The sequence below is a fragment of the Labrus bergylta genome, chromosome 2 (genome assembly GCF_963930695.1).
Source record: "Labrus bergylta chromosome 2, fLabBer1.1, whole genome shotgun sequence".
In the NCBI taxonomy this organism is placed as follows: Eukaryota; Metazoa; Chordata; class Actinopteri; order Labriformes; family Labridae; genus Labrus; species Labrus bergylta.
Genome location: NC_089196.1, coordinates 20,157,908 through 20,178,112, shown reverse-complemented (window position 1 = coordinate 20,178,112; position 20,205 = coordinate 20,157,908). Strand labels below are relative to the sequence as shown.

Below are 20,205 nucleotides of genomic sequence, written 5' to 3'. Positions count from 1 at the left end.
AGGCAGTTTTTTGTTGACATCTTGATCAGGTGATGGCCTCCCTGTTGTTGTTTCTTCTACACAGGTTAGGTTAAAATCCCTGTTGACTTTGTTTTTAATACCCTTATGCTTAAATACAGTGGACAAAACTTGTTGGCTTTTCCCAATTATTCAGCCACTAGAAACACTTACTTGAATTAATTCCTCCGCCTTATGCAGCATTAACACTTTTTTTAATAGCACTGATTTTTGTTTTATTTTGTTTCTGGCACTTTGATTTAATTTATCCAACAGAGCACCTTTCACATTTGGTTAACTTTGACATAGAGCAACTAATCGTCTCTCTTCTCCTTTGTTTAGTATGTGTTGAACTTCTCACTTTAGAACAATGAGGGGTAATGAGTGCAGATTTGTTACATTATTGTTATTTTGAGGAATACAGTTGGTTTTCTTTGCTTTGGAGGTATCATTCACTTCTATATCAGTATAATTATACCTATCCGTGAGGATGAACAGGTTGACAGATTTGACTTTGGTTCCTGATCAGATCCGATTCGGAGCAGCTGTCAGTGTTTTTGAGGCTGATAAAGTAGAACAGGTCTCTCCATCTGTGCTGCACCAGTCGAGGGGATGGACCCCCCCCCCCCCCCAACCCCCCAACCCCCAGGTCAACACAATGAGTGGGAAATCAACACAAATCCTGTTTACCTTCCACTTCACAATGTAATACAATAAACACATTTCCCTCTTTCCCAACAATGAAAAACAGCACAATGGGGAGTATTTAAATGAAATACAGCGTTTTTCGGCATATGTTTGATAATCACTTACAGAAGGGGGGGTGGGGTTGTCTGACCTCGCTGTGGAGCAGCAGAGCGACAAACCTTTTCACCTGGGAGATGATCAACTGTGTAATAGTCATGTAAACTGATACCTCAGAATGACCTGAGGTATCAGGGTCGACACCTCGGTCACACTCTGACCTTATCTGTGTCAAAGTGAAGCGATTAACATGTCCAGGACTAAAAAACAATCTGGTCAACTGTACAGAATGAAACAGAAAGTTGTTTATTACAGGTGAAGAATGATTCACCTGTAGGTTTCCCACAAGTTTCAGGTTACATAATTTACATATTAAGCAATACTACAGGTCTGTTGGGCAGTGGGCCCACCAGAGAATAAACCTTCATAGCCTTGTATAAAAAAAAAAAAAGTCAAGTTTAAGCAAAATCATCAGCAACATTGCCTTGAAAAATGTAGTTCTGCAGCTGGTATCTATTTATGTCCAATCTCTGAATACATTCGTTTTTATTTAGGCATTTATATGTAGGTATCATCTATGAGTAATTTCTAAGAGACAGGATATGATCTCACTTCTCTTTTATTGGCCCTGCCTTTAACTCTAAAACAATAACTTGTGAATATGATCGTTTTCTAGTATTTCTTTAGATGTTTCGGAGAAGAAAGTGCAGCTTGAACTTGGAAGTATCTCATTTGACCAGTAGTTGTTTTTCTGGGATTTTTGGTGGAATGACACATTTAATGTTTTAGATTAATCTACTTTCCCACAAGGACTAGCCCTACTTTAATATGTCATGAGACTGTGTTAATATTACAAATGAAATCAGGCTATCCTTTTTAATTAATTCACTCATTGAGTTTAAATCTAGGTGGGTTAATCTCTAAACAGCAAAAGCTGATTATGAGATAATCAGACAGATATTAACATGACAATATCCGTATAGCATTACCTTATCAGACTACAATCATGTTATTTATGCATGTAAACAGACTGATTCACATTTAGGTTATGCACACTTAGACACCATCTTTCTACTGTTACCTCCACCTTCTTGATGAACATTTTCTCTCCATCGTTGACTCTCACAGCACTCGTACGCTCTGTCTGCCCTCAGGCTTTTAACGTCTGAATCACTTTTTTCTCTCTCTGGCAGCTGTTTTACCTGTAATGTTTTTGGTGGAGTTTCTATGTGTCCCTCTGTGGTTTCTTAAAATTATGAGCGCCTGCTGGTGTTGAAAGAGACAGTTAGCACCTCCGTACAGTTCACATGACAGCATCATTTGTTTGGCAGTTATCCTATGCTATAATCTTACAGTCATTTATAAATATGTGGTTGACGAGCAGCTCAGTCTGCTCTACAGTGGTCTAACAACTCTTAAACACCTTTGAAAAAAGTATTCAATGCCAGTTTGAAGTTTGGATGTTTGAAGGAGATTTTCAGAAAAAACACACTTTAAGTGAAAAGGTCTCTATAAGGTGATATTAATTGATGACAAATACATAAATAAAAAAGCTGCCGTATGTATTGATCTTTTAATCTGACACACCTTAATTACCTCCAATACGGCCGATTAGTTTTAGCAGTCTTTTATTCGATTTAACGGAACTTACCTGTTTAGGGTCAAAGGCTTTCAATTGATTGTAGTATAAATACTCATGTAGTCATGTTGGGAGGGGCCAACAAACGAGATGTGCCCAGACCTATAACACAGCAAAGGAATTGAGGGCAGTCTTCTTTTTACTGCATAAATGAATTACATGTACTTCAACATTTTTGTAAAATACAATGTTAGTGGCTGTTTCCACACTCATGGTCCTCACCAGTGGATTATTGTTTTTTTTTTTCTTTGGTTATTGTGTATCTGTAGATGTTACAAGTAAGCATTATGAGCACTCTTTTTGATCATTACTGGCTTAAAATGTGCTCACAATAAACAGACATCCAAATTTGCTCTGTTTTTTCTCTGATCTTTGGAGTGTAAAGATTTCCCCTTTATTCTAAAGACAGATTTGATCCACAGTAGTGTTTGGACAGCAACATTTTGTTTTTCTGACACCACTTTTTTCGTGATGGAACTACATTTTTCAGTGGTTCCCTTTTTGCTCAGGAGACTGCTTTTTGTGATCGAACCAAATGTCAATGTTTTATTTTGGCCCATTAACCAGGTTTTCTTATATGTAACAAAGTACTTTTGGTGTGTAAACAGGAAGGTTTGTCAGCATTATTCATGTCGTACAAGTAAGCAATGTGATATAAAGGAACTGATGTAGCTTTTAGGTACATACAAACAACTCTAACTGATTTTCTTTTTCACACAGGACATGAACCGTCATGTTCACAGAGGCAGGTCTGTGTTTACTCAACTCATTAATTCAAGTGTTAACTGTCTTACTCTTACTCAAGCTGCAACCTCCGGTGTTGAAAAATGATGCCAATGCAGAAGTGCAAAATCCTGCAGTTTGTCAAGTGTCCACTTGAAGCAGGCTCCAGGAGCCCCGGAAGTCACATACCACAACCAAAAAAGGTGTTTTTACAGCAGAAATTAACATGTTTACAGCCTGGCTGGTACTGAAAACAAACTAATATTTTTATTATTTATAATTTATAAGATTTTTTTTAATAACGCATCAGTTTTGATTTTATGAACGTTACTGTTCCATCCATAGTTAGGCTTGTAGCTGACATGATTGATGTGCACGATGTAATGGTTTATGGTCATAAGGCAGTCTATGGCTTAAACCCAGCCTCAGCTCCAGCTCTTAGCCTGTTGTTAAGTTGACTGAAAGTTAGACTGAGACCGGATTTCTGGCGAGGCGGCTGCTGCAGATGATCCTCCGGAGCCCCCTGCCCCTGCTGACGTCACTCCTATTACTGTTACTACGACAGATGACATCAAAAAAAAAATCTTGGCGGTGGCGCAGTGGTATAAGTGCACGTGCCCCATGTATGGAGGCTATGGTCCTCCAAGCGGGCGGCAGGTTCAAATCCAACCTGTGGCTCCTTTCCCGCATGTCATTCCCCATTCTCTCTGTCTCCCTGATTTCCAACTCTATCCACTGTCCTATCTCTCCATTAAAGGCACAAAATGCCCAAAAATAAATCTTAAAAAAAAAAAAATTCTCAACTGAGACTTATCTTTGGATATTTCAAAAAAGAAAGTTACAAAAGCATCAAAGACCTGGAACATCTTGAATAGGAACTAATTTGTTACTGCACCTTCATTATTTTTACAAGAGCTTGATTTTTTTTTTGTGAAGGTGAATTAAAAACACATAACTGGATTGTATTGGTTTCATGTTTCCTCCAATACAAAGATAGAAATACTGATTTAAATAAAGGTGAAGGAAGTCCTCACTTCCCGTGTGATAGTCCAGGTAACCTTGAGGTCAAACTCTATTGAAACCCTCTACTGCTGACTCAAGTTCAAGAATGTAAAAGTAAACACAAGTTGTCCTTTTTTTTTTTTTTTTTACCTGTGTATGACAGCAGTAACCTGTGTGAAGGTGCTCAGGCTTTGTTCACAAACCACCTGATGAGAATCTGCTGACTCTGCAGACTGCTGAGAAAAAAAACATGAGAGTCAAAGTCAGCATTTATTTATCGGTGCAGAAAATCCAAACTGCTATCAGGCAGCTTGCCAGGCTTCATATGGTTATGATGTCCTGTAGGAGCAGAGGCTGGGTTTTGACTGATGTAGTCCTTACAAAAACTCTAGTTCAGTCTCTTGATCATTTTTGCTGCATGGAAGTGACTTTCAGAATCAAAATACCATGCAAAAATCTTCTGCCAAAGTTTCTCCCCTTGAACTCTATTCTTCAAAACTCTCTCAAACATTTGGTTCTTGTATCTTTCACAGTGCAGAGAAAATAAATGTTAGCATGAGATTGTTGTTAAAGTCATATTGAGCTTTTAAATTGCCACATGAAATCAGGCGTTGATATAAACTCAACAGGTGGATATTGGTTCTTTATGGAAAGAGTAACACTGTATCAGCATTTACAGTAGAAAACTTTACATTCAAAGTTTTGAATTGTTGTCAGGGAGAAGGGTGTTTTCTGGCACAGAGCAGGATTAGAAGTAAGCCTAAGTGAAAGCAGAACAAAAATTTGGCATTTGATATTTGTTTCATCTTTTGAAAAGATAATGTCATTATAACATTGAATTAGTGTGTTGATAAGTGATGTTTTTTTAGTTTGATTGCTAGGACATGATTTGTACCATTTCTCAAGAGTGGGTTAGTTACATGTTATGAAAAACTACAACCATGTCACTTTAAAGATTGTGGAATAAGGGCTATCTTGATCAAAATAATCAGCACTAATGGATAGCAGAGGGTCCTTTGGTATCCAACTAAAATGCACTTAAATTCTTACTCATCGTCCTTAATATCATCCATCTGTGAAAGCACAGTACCTTTCCCAGGTCCAGCATCCACAGCACTTGAATCAGCAGATTGTCACCACCAGCAACATTCACATTGTATAGTTTTTTTTTTTTTTTTAAAGTAAGCCGGGCATCATCGCCTGGTTAAGCACAAACTTATGTCTTTAACTTTTGCAGTAAGCTAACTCAAAATGCTTTATGAGTGTATGTTGTGGCCGGTTTTGGCATTCATCAATCTTTCAACAGTGAAAAAACAATAACCGCAGCTTGGCACTAAAGGACCTTCATTAAGTAGCCAATGTTAGCATGAAGAAAACCAAAGACACTGTTTATTAAGCTGTGCCAATAAGGCTGTAAAAGAGTGAACTGCCATGCTCAAATGGCTTGTTTTCTGTTTAAATGTAATATACTTGATGTACTCTCACTATGTGGGAAAACTTAAACCAAACAAACTTGGCACTAACTTCTTCAACTTGTATAGTGTGTTGGGGATAAAGTATGTGTGTGTGTGTGTGTGTGTGTGTGTGTGTGTGTGTGTGCGCGTGTGCGTGTGCGTGTGCGTGCGTGTGAGTGTGTGTGTGTGTGTGTAATAACGCCCCTCCAAGCGGAGCAGCGGCTGGAGAAGTGCGTCCCTCAAGTCATTTTCAAACCGGGATCTGAAGTGACAACATCCCATGCTCGGAGTTCACAGACGCGCCTTCCTTCCTCTGTTGTGGATGTACTCTGGGATGAACTGAAAGTGTATTTTTTAACTTACGGAGAGGAAGACACTATATCGGATCTATGAAAAAACCCACGTGGATTTGTACAATCATTTTAAACCAGAAGGAATGCATATTTTGTTTGTGAAACTAACTTTCTTGTTGTCGCTGATAGCCCTAACACGAGGTGAGTAGTGGAGAGGTCCTCTCTCGAAAGTTGTATAACTTTATAATTTAATAATAAAATGCATTGTTAGTCACTCTACGAGCTCGTTTCACTTGTTGCATCAAGGTTTTGAAAACTTCTGAATTGAAACTCAGGTAGGATAACGAGATTTAGCCTGCCAAACTTTTTTCTTCTTTTTTTTTGACTCATCTTGCAAGTTTCCGAAGTTAGCTGTTCATTTAAGTTTACCAACATAACTTTAATAATATTATGTCCAACTTGGGACATTATTCCAAACATTTATGCTGAACGTCTCTCTCATCTCGAGTCCTGCATATGAGCATCATTTTAATCGTATTTTGCGCAGACCAGTTGCGCACTTGTCCAGCAAACGCTCAACTTTTTCCCACTTCGATGTAAACGCATGCCTTTTTTTTGCAGCTTGTATTCAGGGCTGCGGTCTCTTTAGATTTCTATTATATAGCAAAGCTGTGTTACTCCCCAAATGGCACATTCTTTACGGTGCAGCTGCAGACAGGAGCATGCAACTGCCAAACTAGTGTCAAGCCCCTGTTCAGCCACAAAAAAAAGCGCACTTTAAGGTGGCAAGAGTCACACATAGACTTCACATTTATAGAGCGTTACCTGATTTATTTATAACACCCCTGAGGAAAACTTGGAATCTTTGTGACACTGTTATAGCTGCCAGACAGAAATATCAACTTGTTCCAGACTTGCTTAAAAAAAGTTTTTTTTTGCCAAGGTGCAGGTGTATTAAAACTTGTCCTTTGCAGGTCTAAGATGCTCCATGCCCACGGAGTCGTGTTCGAGCCAGGGGAGGTGTGAAACTACTCCAGAGGGTATTGGAGAGTGCAAGTAAGTTTTATTTTTACAACGCTCTGTTCTTTGTAACCTTGTATATTTTGAGGAATACCTGTGTGAAGAGTTGAAAATGTGCGAATGAGGAGTTTGAGATGACTCAGATTTTTGTGATGGGCGAGCACTCACACCAGTGTTGCTATTTCTGGGAGGCAAATGGTCAGAGGGCTGAGACAGGAATGAGTGGACATTGATGAGGACAGGGGTCACTACTGCGATAGTGTGCGTGCGTGTATGTGTGTGTGTGTGTGTGTGTGTGTGTTAGTGCCACCACACTCTCTCCTCTGCAGGCAAACTCTCGCAGCCCTAAATCTTGCTTTTCTATTCTTTCACGGAGCGACAGCTGGGGTTGCCAGAAGCTCGGCGACCATTGTTCTGTGTTGCGATTAATTCTGTGTGACTAATCTGGGTGAGGCTTCCCAGAGAGACCCTCAGACTCTGTCCTTCAACCACCACTACCCCCCCCCCCCCCCTCCCCTCCACTCCAAAACCCCTCCTCTCTCCTGGGATTTTGTCCCCTCCTCAATGGCCCTTGGTGCTCTCTCTCTATCCCCTCTCTCTCTCCCTGTCTCATTCCTTTGGACAGATGGCAGAGAGTAAATCTTTTTTAACCTACGAAAATACCGAAACAAGGTTAGCTTTTTGTCTGGGACGTTTCCAATCCACTTGTAAACCAATAAGCCTCAGCTATGCCCAGAACTCGTTTTTACAACAAAAGCCTACTTTCTCCTGGCTCTGTTTCCATCCTGGCATGAGCAGCACTGGCCAGAGTCATCTTACCGTCCCACAACTCATGATCAGGTGAATGACCGGGCTGTCCATGTCCACAGTTTCAAGACTGCAAGACCCAGGCAGCCATCTTGGCCCCCCGCCACATCTTAATTTGGTCTGGTTTTGTTGTGCACCCCTCACAATTACACACCCACCCCCTCCTCCATCACCTTCCCCACCTCCTCATTGGGCCACAAAGCCATCATTGTGCCCCTGCACTGTCCTCCTCCTCCTCAGACTTCTCCAATTAAACATGGAGATGGACGAGCTCGCGGTTTTGAAAAGTTTTAAGCGGGCACACAAGGCCCAGTGTGTGGTATTGTGTTTGTGTGTTTGTTTTTGACGCATTGCTCTGTTTTTGTGTGTCTGGGGGCTTTGATTAAAGTAAAAGAAATATTTGGATTCGTGACATTTTTCTATACATTTTGATTTAGCTTTTTAGCAGGCGGAAATTACGACATATATAAGTTTCCAGTGCGCAATAGTCATGCCTGTAATAAAACTGCTACTCTGCTCATTAAGTGTTCTTTCCCACTCATTAGTTGATACTTTCTAAACACTTCCACTTACATGTAGCATTGATCTAAAGGTGTGTTGAACTCTATTGCTCTGTCCGTAATCTTACATTTCCAACAGGGAAAACTTTCCACTCTGAGGGACATATTTGAATATGCTACTCAGGAAGATTTAAGATGCAGGCTGTCCTAAAAAATGTCAGGACAGCTTGTATCACCGCTTTTACAGGAACTTCAGTGAGCATTCCTTTACATTAATGACTCTGATAGTAGGTGGGCAGCTGAAAGCATCAAGGTATGAACACTGAGATACTATATCATCAGGCGGATCCTGTCTGGAGCTTATTGTAAGGGAAAAATATTAAGTTACTGTATTGTGATTTAAGCATGCAGTGATGTTTGTTTTCCATGAGGCTCAGTTTGTTCTTTGCAGAAGAGTAGAATAGCCTGAATTAAAAGCTACTGCTCTTGAATTCAGTATGATGTGAAGTCTGACAGAGATGCCCACTTGACGTGCCATACCATAAATACCATCTCCTCCTCGTATCTGGCCATGTGAGCTCCTTACTAAAGTTTATCTACAAAGAGCTCCGCAAAGGCCTCACATTTTTGCTGCAGAGGTTTGGCAGCGGGAACGAGCAGTGACAGAGCTGAGCCAGAGCTGAGACAGTCCAGAGTCCAGCGGCAAAACTATGACCAGAAACAAAGACAGTCCGTCAGAGATTCTCCTCACTCGGGCCAGAGAGATGAGAGACGTTGGGCGGTCGAGAAAGGACGCTGCAGAGGGATCACATACCTCTGTCATCATCAGTCAGTCAGAGTGATAAAAAGTGTACATCAGATCTCAGACGGCCTGTTGACTGCTGAGAGTCACGTGATGAGGAGCTATCAGGATTGAGGTTCTTGTGGTAGATGATGGCCTTGAGTTTAAATCACAGAACTTTCTAGTTTATAACTAACAGTTGTCCGTAAACATAAACTTTCTGTGAGTGTTTATTGTGTGTTGTTAAGTAGCTGATTGCAAATCGGACATTTGTCAGACATTTCTGCTGAATATCATGGTGATTGATGTGTTGTTTAAGTTTTGGTGTAGATGGCAGAAAGTGCCATCAAAAAGTTGAGAACTTCAAACCCCTAATCAGGGTTCTCTTATTTTCTTGTCTTTGTATTCCTGTTCTAAGTCTTTTAATCCCTGGCTCGTATGTGCAGCGAATGCTACAGTATCCATCCACTTCAATGAAAGCTAGCCCTTGTCTCTTCAGTTCTGGGGATTCCTTAATGGCACCTCTGTTCGCCCGGGTCAGATGAGTCTATCTTAACCCCCCCCCCCCCACACACACACACACACACACACACACTACACCCCCTACCCCCCCTCCGCCTCCCCCTACATCTCCATTCAGAGTCAGGAAACCGCCTCAGAGTGGCCTGAAGGAAGAAAAGGTGCCGTATCTGATCATATCATCACACAACGAGAAACACACAGCGCCAGGCTTCTATATGGCTGCTGCTGCTGGTGTTGGGTTGCTTTTGGTGAGAGTCTGGCTGGTGAGAGGACTGATCATCAGAGCACTGAGGCTGAATGAAGTGATTCGATGGTGGGGAACCTAAGCGTCAAGGATTAGTGACATTTGAGCCTCCCTGGTTGGCATCTGCCAAGAGAAATCACATAAACTTTGATCACAGAGAGCTCTGACAGCCAGTGTGTGTGTGTGTGTGTGTGTGTGTGTGTGTGTGTGTGTGTGTGTGTGTGTGTGTGTGTGTGTGTGTGTGAGTGTGAGACAAAGAGACTGAGCATACTCCAAACCACACTTCCTCATTTCTTTTTTTTTTATTTTCACTTCTTTCAGCCTGACCACCTGTCCTTTCTGTGGGTTATGGAAGAATAACTAAGAGAGCCGTGCGCTCACACCCATACAGCAGCATGCCTCATAATACCCATGATTACTTGCGGTTTTACACATTCAGATCCACACAGGAACAGATTGACTCTGTCTGCCAGGTGTGCACTTTCACTGTCTGATATACACTCACTCGGGATTTGAAGGAAAATGAAGTGTGGTGCCTTCGTAGGGAAACAGATTGGACTGACAATTTGAATTATTGTGTCACTACAGTACATGACTCCTCACAGTGGATAAGACACGATGACATGTGTGAGGTTAACCTGAACAGCAGTTAATTGACCAAAGTTGTTTATGTATTCATGGGTTCACTGCAAAAAGAAACTTACTTTTTATTATAGAAGACATGTTATCTTATCCACTTAAACAGTATTTGACTGACAATGCAGAGACTGTTTTTCGAGACTTAACATTCCGCCCTGCAACTTTTCTTTCTGTCGTTGAGTTAAGTAGCAAACTAAATGTATGAACGGCATTTAAAATCTACCAAAGCAAAGCTGTTAACAACCTAACGCTTGTCTTGATTTATGGGGGACACTTGGGCAGGAAGCAGTGATGGGACATTTAAGCTCTGCCTCAAACCTTGAAGTCACCGCGTACAGTAACAGCCTGAGTGTCCAGTTGCAGTGTCAGCTACACCTTCACACAGCTGTAAAAGCCTTTAAGTAGTTCCCAGCCTCGTAAAGTAAGCGGTAGCAAAAGTCATTAGGGCAGCTATGACAGGACACACACACACACACACACACACACACACACACACACACACACACACACACACACACACACACACACACACACACACACACACACACATGCAAACACACACACTTTAGTGGTCGGCCCCTGGGGGAACAAGCTCTTTCCCATGGGCTGTGTCCCTACTACTCTCAAATAAACGGGGTCTCTAATGAAGGCTGCCAGATGTGGGCTGGCCAGGTCAGCTCTCCTGTACGATTAGAGAGGAAGGAAAAGAAGGATGGATGTAAGGAGAGGGAAAGAGGGGCAACGTCTCCCCTGTAATTTCTGCAGCCAGCGGGGATTTGGTGGTAACTTTGGTTTCAGTTCCACAACAAACAACAACCCAGATTGCTCTTCCAGATTTAGTTCCAGCTGGAGAGCTATTTTTATTTCAATAAACTTGATTTGTGTGATTGAAGTAGAACTGCAGAGCTCATATTGTAGTGTTTGTTCACTCTGCCTATGGTGGCACAGTTGTCACTGTGGTTAGCCATGTTATGTTGAGAGGGAAGTGTGGAGGAAAAGGAGAGCCCCCCCCCCCAGGCAATGCTTTTGAAACAGATCAGACAAGACTAAAAAGGGGGACTTAGCCCAGGCACAGAACCAAACAGCCAGCAAATGAGAAGGGGTGTGGAGGGGGGCCAGAGGTACAAATATGCTCCCTTAGCTCAGTTTTACTCCTGAGGCTGAAGACCTCGAGAACGTACCTGACAGACAGAGAAACTGAATAAATACATCATCTTTACCCTCAACTCTTGTTTATTACAGCTTGTGTCTTATTAATGTCTCTGGCCTTCATGTCAGAGTAACGTCAAACATTTTTTAATATTAGGAAACTCTTTGATAATACATGTTTTAAAATGATAAAAAATGTTTTTGTTACTTTAATTATTAATAGTATCAAAAAGTACCAATGCTTTGAAAAAAAAATGCACTTCTTGGGTCATATCTAACCAAAATGCTTCTGCAAGCTAAAGAGAGAGAGAGCACTGCCTAAATTGTGCAAATATGTTGGCAACATTTTGGAATTTCCGACATATTTTTGTAGTTCAGACAGTGTGCAGGAGTTTCCCAGCATTATTGGTTATATAGAAGAAGAAAAAAAGACCTAATAATTGAGTTCCTACAGTAGGACTTAGGAAAACATTTATCGATATCGTTTGATCTGGCAGTGTCTCAAGGTTCCAAAAGAGAGAGCAAAAAAGTAGTACTAAGAGAGTTTTTGTCCTCTAGTAACACAAACGCAGCGTTAGATTGGTCTTCAAAATAGTTGCCTGATGGTTTTCTGTTGATCAACTAATCAATAATTGGGTACAGGTCTGATACTTGTCTAACAAACACTTACTATTAAACACTTTTTTCGGATTATCTTCGCTTTCAGGTTTATTCCCCATATAATGTGGTGGAGATCATTTAAATGTATGTAGTTATCTCAACAATCATGGCCCATCCCAGGCCTTAGCAATAGCTTTCAGAAACACAGTATAAATCATAAACTATCGAAGAAAAGAAAAGTTGTAATAAACTCAACCTTTTATTTAAGACGTTTTCACATGTGCACAATCTGAGAATTTATAGTAAATGTCTGGCAGGCTGCTTCTCATCTTCCTGAGCTGGTTATTCCAGAATTCGCCGCAGGAGACACAGAGTTTGTGTGTGTGGGGTGAGGTGGGGTGAGGGGGAGGGGGGGGGGGGGTGTCAGGATGAAGGACATGATGTGAAAAGGATGACACAGAACTGGTGGACAAAGCAACAGAGTCAGTTTTTGTTTTTTTTATCAATGCCACGAGTAGTTCCAGGAATTCCCTGTATCAACGAAAGAGTGGAGAAGAACATTCTGGTGAACAGAAAACACAGTGAACCAGTTAGACAGCGTGCACTGATATTGCACCACTTCCACACAGGTTGCTTAATATATATGTCATCACCACTTCCCACTCACCCACTCAAGAGAATTCCCCTGAATATGTCCTGCTGTGTTCGCACATTAACCTAACCCTGACTATGTTGACTATATTCCTCTTTTCCTGTCTGTACTACAAAACATGACCCAAAAAAAAGGGCTATGTCCTAAACCGTGGGTTTCATGTACTATTACAGACCTAACTAATAGCCTTGTCTCCAGAGTAATCTTTTTTATATTTGCTGAAATCTACGGCGAGATGGATAAACAAAAATGTATCCTAAAATAATCCTAATAATTATGCCATTTACAGGACTGGAGCCCGACACTGATCCTGTCTCTCACAGAGATTGACATGGGGGCAACAATTGAAATAATGCACAACCTAAATCCCTAAGCTTCTTAAAATGAAATCCAGATTTGAGCCCCTTATAGCTGCCAAAAATCTGTGGACCCACTCTAGGTTTTTATTTGTATACAGTGCACATGTGCGGCCTGAATATGACGTTCACAAGCCTCTGTCCCAATCCGCGTGCAGACCTCAGAAAGATGGCAGATGGCAGATTGGCCCGAAAGTGAGGAAAGCCCCTTTAGAGCGACGCCTGGCCGTGGGTCAGATGTCACCACAACATCTGCTGCAGGCTCGAGCCGCGGCCCAGCCCTGTCATGCATCCCATCAGTGTCGCCGACCTGTTGCCACGGGCTACAGCGGTAGCAATAGAAGAAGAGACGATCCTAGAAGTGAGTACGGAGGAGAACAATGAGGGCTACGGGGCAGGGATGACAGAAAGGATAATAACAGTATCAGCCTTACAGAGGAGATAGCTCCACTGCTGTCCTGCGGTTATACGATCCCCCTCAAACACCTGATATTTGCTCAGCTTCTGATTTGTGCCCTTCTTTTCATGCCTTTCTATTTACCTTTTCAGCAGCCCAGTTTACCTTCTGCTGTTGAGATGATCCTGCTCACCAGGCCTGCAGATTTCTCTTGTTGAAGCAGCTGCTTTGCTTTGTTTGTTTTAAATTCTCCATAAAAGAGACGTTGGATGTCTTTTGTCTTTATCCTTTTTTTTTTTTTTTTTATACGATTTTGCACTCATTGAGGCTGTTCAGCTTGCTGCCTGTAGAAGCTGTTTTGTGCATTTTTGAGCATCTATTTGACATGCTCCTGCCAAGTTACAGAGCAAACTGTTACCAGTCTTTGCCTAGCGTGTGCTACAGTTGACTCCCTGCTGGCACCTCAGCTGCAGTGTGTTTGGATAGTGCTTCCACGTGCACCAAGGTGAGGGTGCAGAGGTTCCACCTATTTGTATTTCAGGCCTCAGTGTGAGACACTGGGGTGTTTTGCAAGGGGTGATGCCCACTTTTAAAGCTAGCACAAGTTTTTTTTTTTCCCCTCAAAGAAGAAAAAATCGGCGAGCTTTGGGTGAAGAATAAAGGACAGGAGACTCTGGAGTAAACAGCAAAATTTCCCGCCTCCTTTCTGTGATTCTTCCCTCAAAAACCCAACCAAACCAGTTCCAGTTCCCTTTCTCTGGTACTCCTTTGTTTGTTCCCCTGCTTGTGTGTGTGTGTGTGTGTGTGTGTGTGTGTGTGTGTGTGTGTGTGTGTGTGTGTGTGTGTGTGTGTGTGTTTTGGATTTTAAGCTCCCCTTTCAAACGTCGCAGACCACAGTAAAGCAGCAAGGCAGCGCAGAGGAACTTGGAAGAAAGTGAGCGATAGTCAGTTAAATCTTAATGTGGTGGAATGGAAAGAAATTGGGTTATCGAAGAGAGGGATTTGGAGGGAAAATGGTGAGCCGAGGGGAGCGGGGAGGATGCCAGTGACCATACATGTGGCTTTTAACAGAGGAAGTGAAATAAAGTATGAGAAAAAAAAGCAAAATTCATCATTGAGCCATTTACAAAAAAAAAATATTCAGAGATTATTTATTTTTTTGCGGGAGGGAGAAAGAGGAGAGGAAAGAGGAGGTGTAACAGCTGAATACACCCAGCCTGTGGTCAAGTCTGAATTGGGAGGAAACACAATGGGCCCACTCATCCTTCGCTCTTACTCCCTCTTTTTTTTTTCTTCCTCTCTCACTCCTCATTTCACTGCTAAGTAGTAAAAAGGGAGGGAGAGAGGGGGCCAGTGTTGGTATTCAGATGCCAACACTACAAAAGACCAACTTAATGATACCTGGAAAATATCTCAACACTTTTTGAAATCAATTTCTTTTGTGTGTTTTATGATTTTATTCGATTTTTTTTTTGTGGCTTAATCGTCCTTTCTACTCTGAAGATTTTTCTCACCCTAAAAAAGATGAACTCAACTGCATTGCCAGAATGGAACCACGAAAGTGAAATATTCAGGCAGTTTAGGGAGTAATGATTTGAGCAGTACATCGTCTCAATTCAAGTTTGAGGACATTCGTAGGATGGGGTGCCATGCAGAGCACAGAGGCAGTGGTGGGATCGGGGATGTGGGAGGAGTGGGAGAGATGATGGGCTGGGGGGGGGGGGGAGTTGTGAATGGCCGGGGCAGCAGCTGCCGTCTGCTCATTAACATGCGCACCTGCTCCCTACGGCCTTTTTCCAGCAAGCTTGTGTGGCGCCTCACGACCTCAGCACCCGCCACTGCTGGGACTTTAAACTGGACTGGTCTTCTAGCAGCCAGATCTGCTACTTCTTCCCTCTCTCTCCCTCTTTATACACACATACACATACTCTTTGAATGTCCTGTAAGAGACGTGATGCACAAATCATGAGTAAGAAAATCTAGCTTCACAAGTGGCTTTTATGAAATGCTGGGGTCCATCTGCCCACATTTGACGTGTTCAAAGAAGTCAAACTATTGTTTTCTAACAGCAGCGATTATTGAATGAAGGGTTAAATGGAAAAAATGAGTTATATTTAGCAGATTGTGACGCCCCCTTATGGTAACACAATGTTGTACTTGTGATTCTAAAGAAACTGTAAAGAATTTTTTTTTAAATTCTTATTTGCGTGAATCTGCCTTTGCAACCACTGTTGGTTTGAGCTTAATGCTACGATGATCCGAGTCTAATTGACGCTCAGCCAAGCCACCTCTTCGTGGGGACATGCCACCACTCACTGCTGCTGTTTGTGCGGCGGGCATTCTAGCATGTGATGTTTTTCTTTTCCTTACCACAGTCCTAAGGCCACCTAATCCCCTGAGAGAGAGACCCTGTCTAAACACACGCCTGTCCCTACAGAGGGGCCATGGCTTAGTCCCCATTTACACACACACAGACACAAGCACAAAGTCACACAGGACCCCCAGGAATGTTTGGGGACATGGTCCTGCCAGCCCCTCAGGGCGTACAGACTTGCTGGCTCTGTTCAGGTATTTGAGAATAAAGGCAGATTTTGATTTCATGGGAAGGCTGCTTTGATGTGCACAGGATGTTTAATGTGCAATATTGTTTCTGCATTAGAGTGTACACACAATATTTCGAGAGAACTGTTGTCTGTGGAATTTGCGCTGAAAAAACAACAACAAAACCTTCACAGTTTTGAGACATTCCAAATGTTTTTTTTTTTTTTTTTCTGCACAAGAATTCACACATCAGGAATCTTTCATCTTTTTGACAGAGTTTGCGCTGCAGTTGCATCCGTTTCATCGTTTTCCCATCTCTTGTCTGATGCCGGACCAAATCCTCTCTGGGGAGCGAAGAATAACGAGCATTGAGGTTGTGGCACGGCTCTTTGAAGTTTCCATAATGTTGGCTTACAGCTCAAACACTGTGGCATAGATGCTTCCTTGTCTTCAGGATGAATGAGTGCTGACGAAAGGGTCAAAGTGAGCACATTTCAACCCGGAGAGTTGCTGAAGGGTGCCATGATGGCGGGTTTTCTTGTACCCCAACTCCTGGAAAGAACGGATTAGGAACAAGAATTCCGAATACCGCACATTTTTTGTTTTTGTCTTAGAGGCTATTGAGAAGATGCTTTGTTGTTGTAATGACCAGGCCTCAATGGCCACCCAGTGTTGTTGACAACAGTATTGAATCGGTGAAGGTGATGAATATGGGAATGTGGCGGCAGAGAGGCTCTTACTGTGGAGGACTGAGGCGGTTGTTTTTGATGTCAAAAAACTCCAATATCGTTGTGTTTCTCACAGTTATACACCTGTACTTCAGTTTTTTTTGTACACAAGGAGACGCCAGCGTTTGTCTTGTAAGAATTCTTTCTTTATTTAGAGATTTACTGAATTAAAACTTCAGACATTTAAAGGGAAAGTCATTTTGAAAGATTGCATCTGTTTTCCTGGTCTCTCACATTTCAGAAGTTATATTAGTCTAACAAAAGCTTATGAAGAAAGTCATTGTTCTGTCATTTTTATAAAACAGATTATGAACATATACATTGATTAACAGTTAATATCCCAGATTTGTTTGGTTAATCGATTTGTTACGGCAAGAAAATATCATTACATTGTGAAAATATTTCTCAGAACTGAAATTACATCTTCAGTTGTTGTCATGTTTTATCCGATCAACAGCCCAAATACTTCCATAAATGAACAAGTAAAATGAAGAAAATCAGCATATCATCACATTCAAGGAATAGTTCAACTTTTCAAAGCAAATTAATAGTCCTACATTTTATTAAGAAGGTTAGACAGGACTTTTTTTTAATTTTTCTTCTGCATGACTTAAATAGTTTTGTATGTATTAAAATGAGTGGCATTAACATTTTTACTCCTAAAGCTTCAGCTTCAAGTTTCACATCATTGACCTGTCCTCACCTACAATATTGTTTTAGGATTTAAAAGCAATTGTGAATGTAAACGCACAAGGTCCTTGTCCTCATCTTCCTGTGTTATTTTCATATGGGTGTGTGTGGGATGTGAGAGACTGCACACTGACTGTGTAGGTATGAGTGTGTGTGTGTGTGTGTGTGTGTGTGTGTGTGTGTGTGTGTGTGTGCGCATGCTCTCAGTGTGTGTGGCCTCTTTGTTGAGCCGTTCATATCCTCAGGGGACACTCTTCAACCCCTCTCATTGTAATTGTAAATGTGTAAATCTGCAGGATCTCTCTCTCCTTCTCTCTCTCGCTCACTCGCTCGCTTGCTCGCTCGCTCTGGGAACTTTTTCGCTGGGGTCCAAGCAGTGTTTATGACTAACCTGTGAGAAAACATCACTGGAGTTTTCCCCCTCCTCCCTCACTTTCAGACCACTCTGTTTTACAGCGTGAAACTCATTGTTCACGGGGCTGATGGTAGACAGACGAATGTCCTGTTTAAAGCCTAGTATCTAATGGTTGTGTTGTCTGCGGTGTTGTAAAAAAAATAAAATAAAAAGAAGCTGTATGGGAACAAAATACTGCACAAAGGGTAGCCCCTTGATGAGTCTTAAGAGTTGTCTTGTGAACTCTTCACTTAGAGCTGAATAAGATAGGACAGAAGAAATATTGTTTTGGAATTCCCTTTCACTGACCTGAAGGTGAACCTTCTGGGAGAAACTTAAAATACTTCAAATCCTATCTGTTAATGAGTTACAAAGTGGTGGTATGTAGAAATCATCCATCTTCCCCGTGTTACCAGATCATTTGCTGACCTCTCTACTTGTGTTTTCTCAGGTGCCGAGATGGATACGTAGGAAGCAGGTGCCAGTTTCCTGACCCGTGTACCTCCTCACCATGCATGAACGGTGGCGCGTGTCGAGCCGTGACAAAGGGGAACACGGTGGATTTCAACTGCACCTGCAAACTTGGCTTCAACGGCCACCGTTGTGTGACGCCCATCGACAACGTCTGTATCAGCTCGCCCTGTCGTAACGGAGGCACCTGTGAGCTGGAGAGTCTCACGACGTACAAGTGTCGCTGCCCACCTGGATGGTCAGGTAACACATCGCTGTAGTGTGGCAATAGAAGATGAATGTTTCTGCTTTGGGAAGGAAATAGAAGAAAAAAAAAACAAAGACATGCCAGCTTCCCTCTAATATTGTTTTTTCTTATGAATCCCTTGATAAATGTAACTCTTTAGTCTAATAAATTGTTTTACACTACCACTTGTCATTGCAATTAGACTTCTTGAGGTGGTAAAACACTGCGTGAAACTTTTGTATGGCCTTGAAATAAAAACAATCAAGACTTTGCAAATCAATGAATTCTCCAAATCAGAGCTCAACATGTTTTTTTCTTCTTCAGGAGATTTGAGAAGACTTATTAACTCAAGATGTACTTAAAAACTTTTGTTTTATGGTTTCTGAGAGTTATCAATCAACAGCTTTGAGAGGGTTTAGAGACTTCTTCTGCTCATGTCTTGCAGTGCAAAACAGTGCAGAAATGCTTCTAACATATTTTTGATGAAGCAGATCCATCCATTTTGAAATAGGTTAGTTAAGCCTGTAGATCACAAGTTGTCTGTGCCCTCAGGTAAACTGTGCCAACAAGCCGACCCCTGTGCCTCAAACCCATGTGCCAACGGCGGCCAGTGCTCCGCCATCGAGTCACACTACGTCTGTACCTGCACGGCATTCTTTACCGGACAAACCTGCAAGCAGGACATCAACGAGTGCGATGTGAACCCTTCGCCCTGCAAGAACAGTGGTGTGTGCATCAACGATGTTGGCGGCTATCGGTGCCAATGCCCACAGGAGTATACGGGAAAGCACTGCGAGAGCCGCTACTTTCCCTGCAACCCCTCGCCTTGTCATAGTGGAGGCACCTGCATCCAAAAGGGAGAGACCAGCTATGAATGCTCCTGTGTACCAGGTAAACATCACATTAAGTCATGGTCAAAGAGCTGCATTAGAGGAGGTTAATTAGTCTTTAAAGACATGATAATAGGCTGTTCTCTTTTTTGAATGAAGTTTAGCTTTACTGAACTTTTTCTAATTGAGGGAATGGCGAGCTAGACTAAATAGGAGGTAGCTGTTGAGGCTGGCTGTGTAGAACCATCTCCTTGAATTAAATGTCTGCTGTCCAAGTATAAACAGATATTATTTTAAACAAGCGTAGTGGGTCAACATGACATTGGATCAGATTAAAGATGAATTAAGAGACAGATTTTGATAGTCCAAAAACTCCTTAAAATAAACAATGTGCACTTATTTTCAAGTTTGCGACCTATCTTATGAGGTTTTAACTTAACTAAGTAGCATGTTGGCATAAGTAAACATTAAAGTACAGTTTATTAAAAAAAGTGTGAAGAGCTATTGGGACTGACTATCATTTTCTTTGTGAGCTCGGGACTTAGCCATTAGCTCAACGGCCACAATAAGCGTCTATTACCTACACCACACTTCATGGACTGCTTACATTTTAGGTCTTTCCAGACTTTGCATAGTTACTTATTAACATTAAACATCAAAGAAGAAATGTTTTTAGTTTGATAAATACTGCTCAAATAAAATATATTTGATCGTTGAAATTGTAACGTATGATCCTCTTGAATTGAGTTCACCTATTTCATCTTTGTATGCACTGTGTTCCTGAAGTCTCTTTAATTTTCTGAAGC

At 41.7% G+C, this 20,205-nt stretch overlaps 1 protein-coding gene across 1 annotated transcript in view; it reads left to right on the top strand.

Annotated features, from left to right (window-relative positions):
* Window positions 1-5,829: 5,829 nt before the first annotated feature.
* The window catches only part of LOC109991642 (notch receptor 1), a 41,314-nt gene continuing 26,938 nt past the window's right edge, over window positions 5,830-20,205 (top strand). The window contains exons 1-4 of the mRNA XM_020643983.3: window positions 5,830-6,053; window positions 6,827-6,908; window positions 18,324-18,586; window positions 19,122-19,460. Of these exons, the coding sequence (XP_020499639.1) occupies window positions 5,996-6,053; window positions 6,827-6,908; window positions 18,324-18,586; window positions 19,122-19,460 (742 nt within the window). The 5' untranslated portion in view covers window positions 5,830-5,995. The remainder of the gene's footprint in view (window positions 6,054-6,826; window positions 6,909-18,323; window positions 18,587-19,121; window positions 19,461-20,205) is intronic.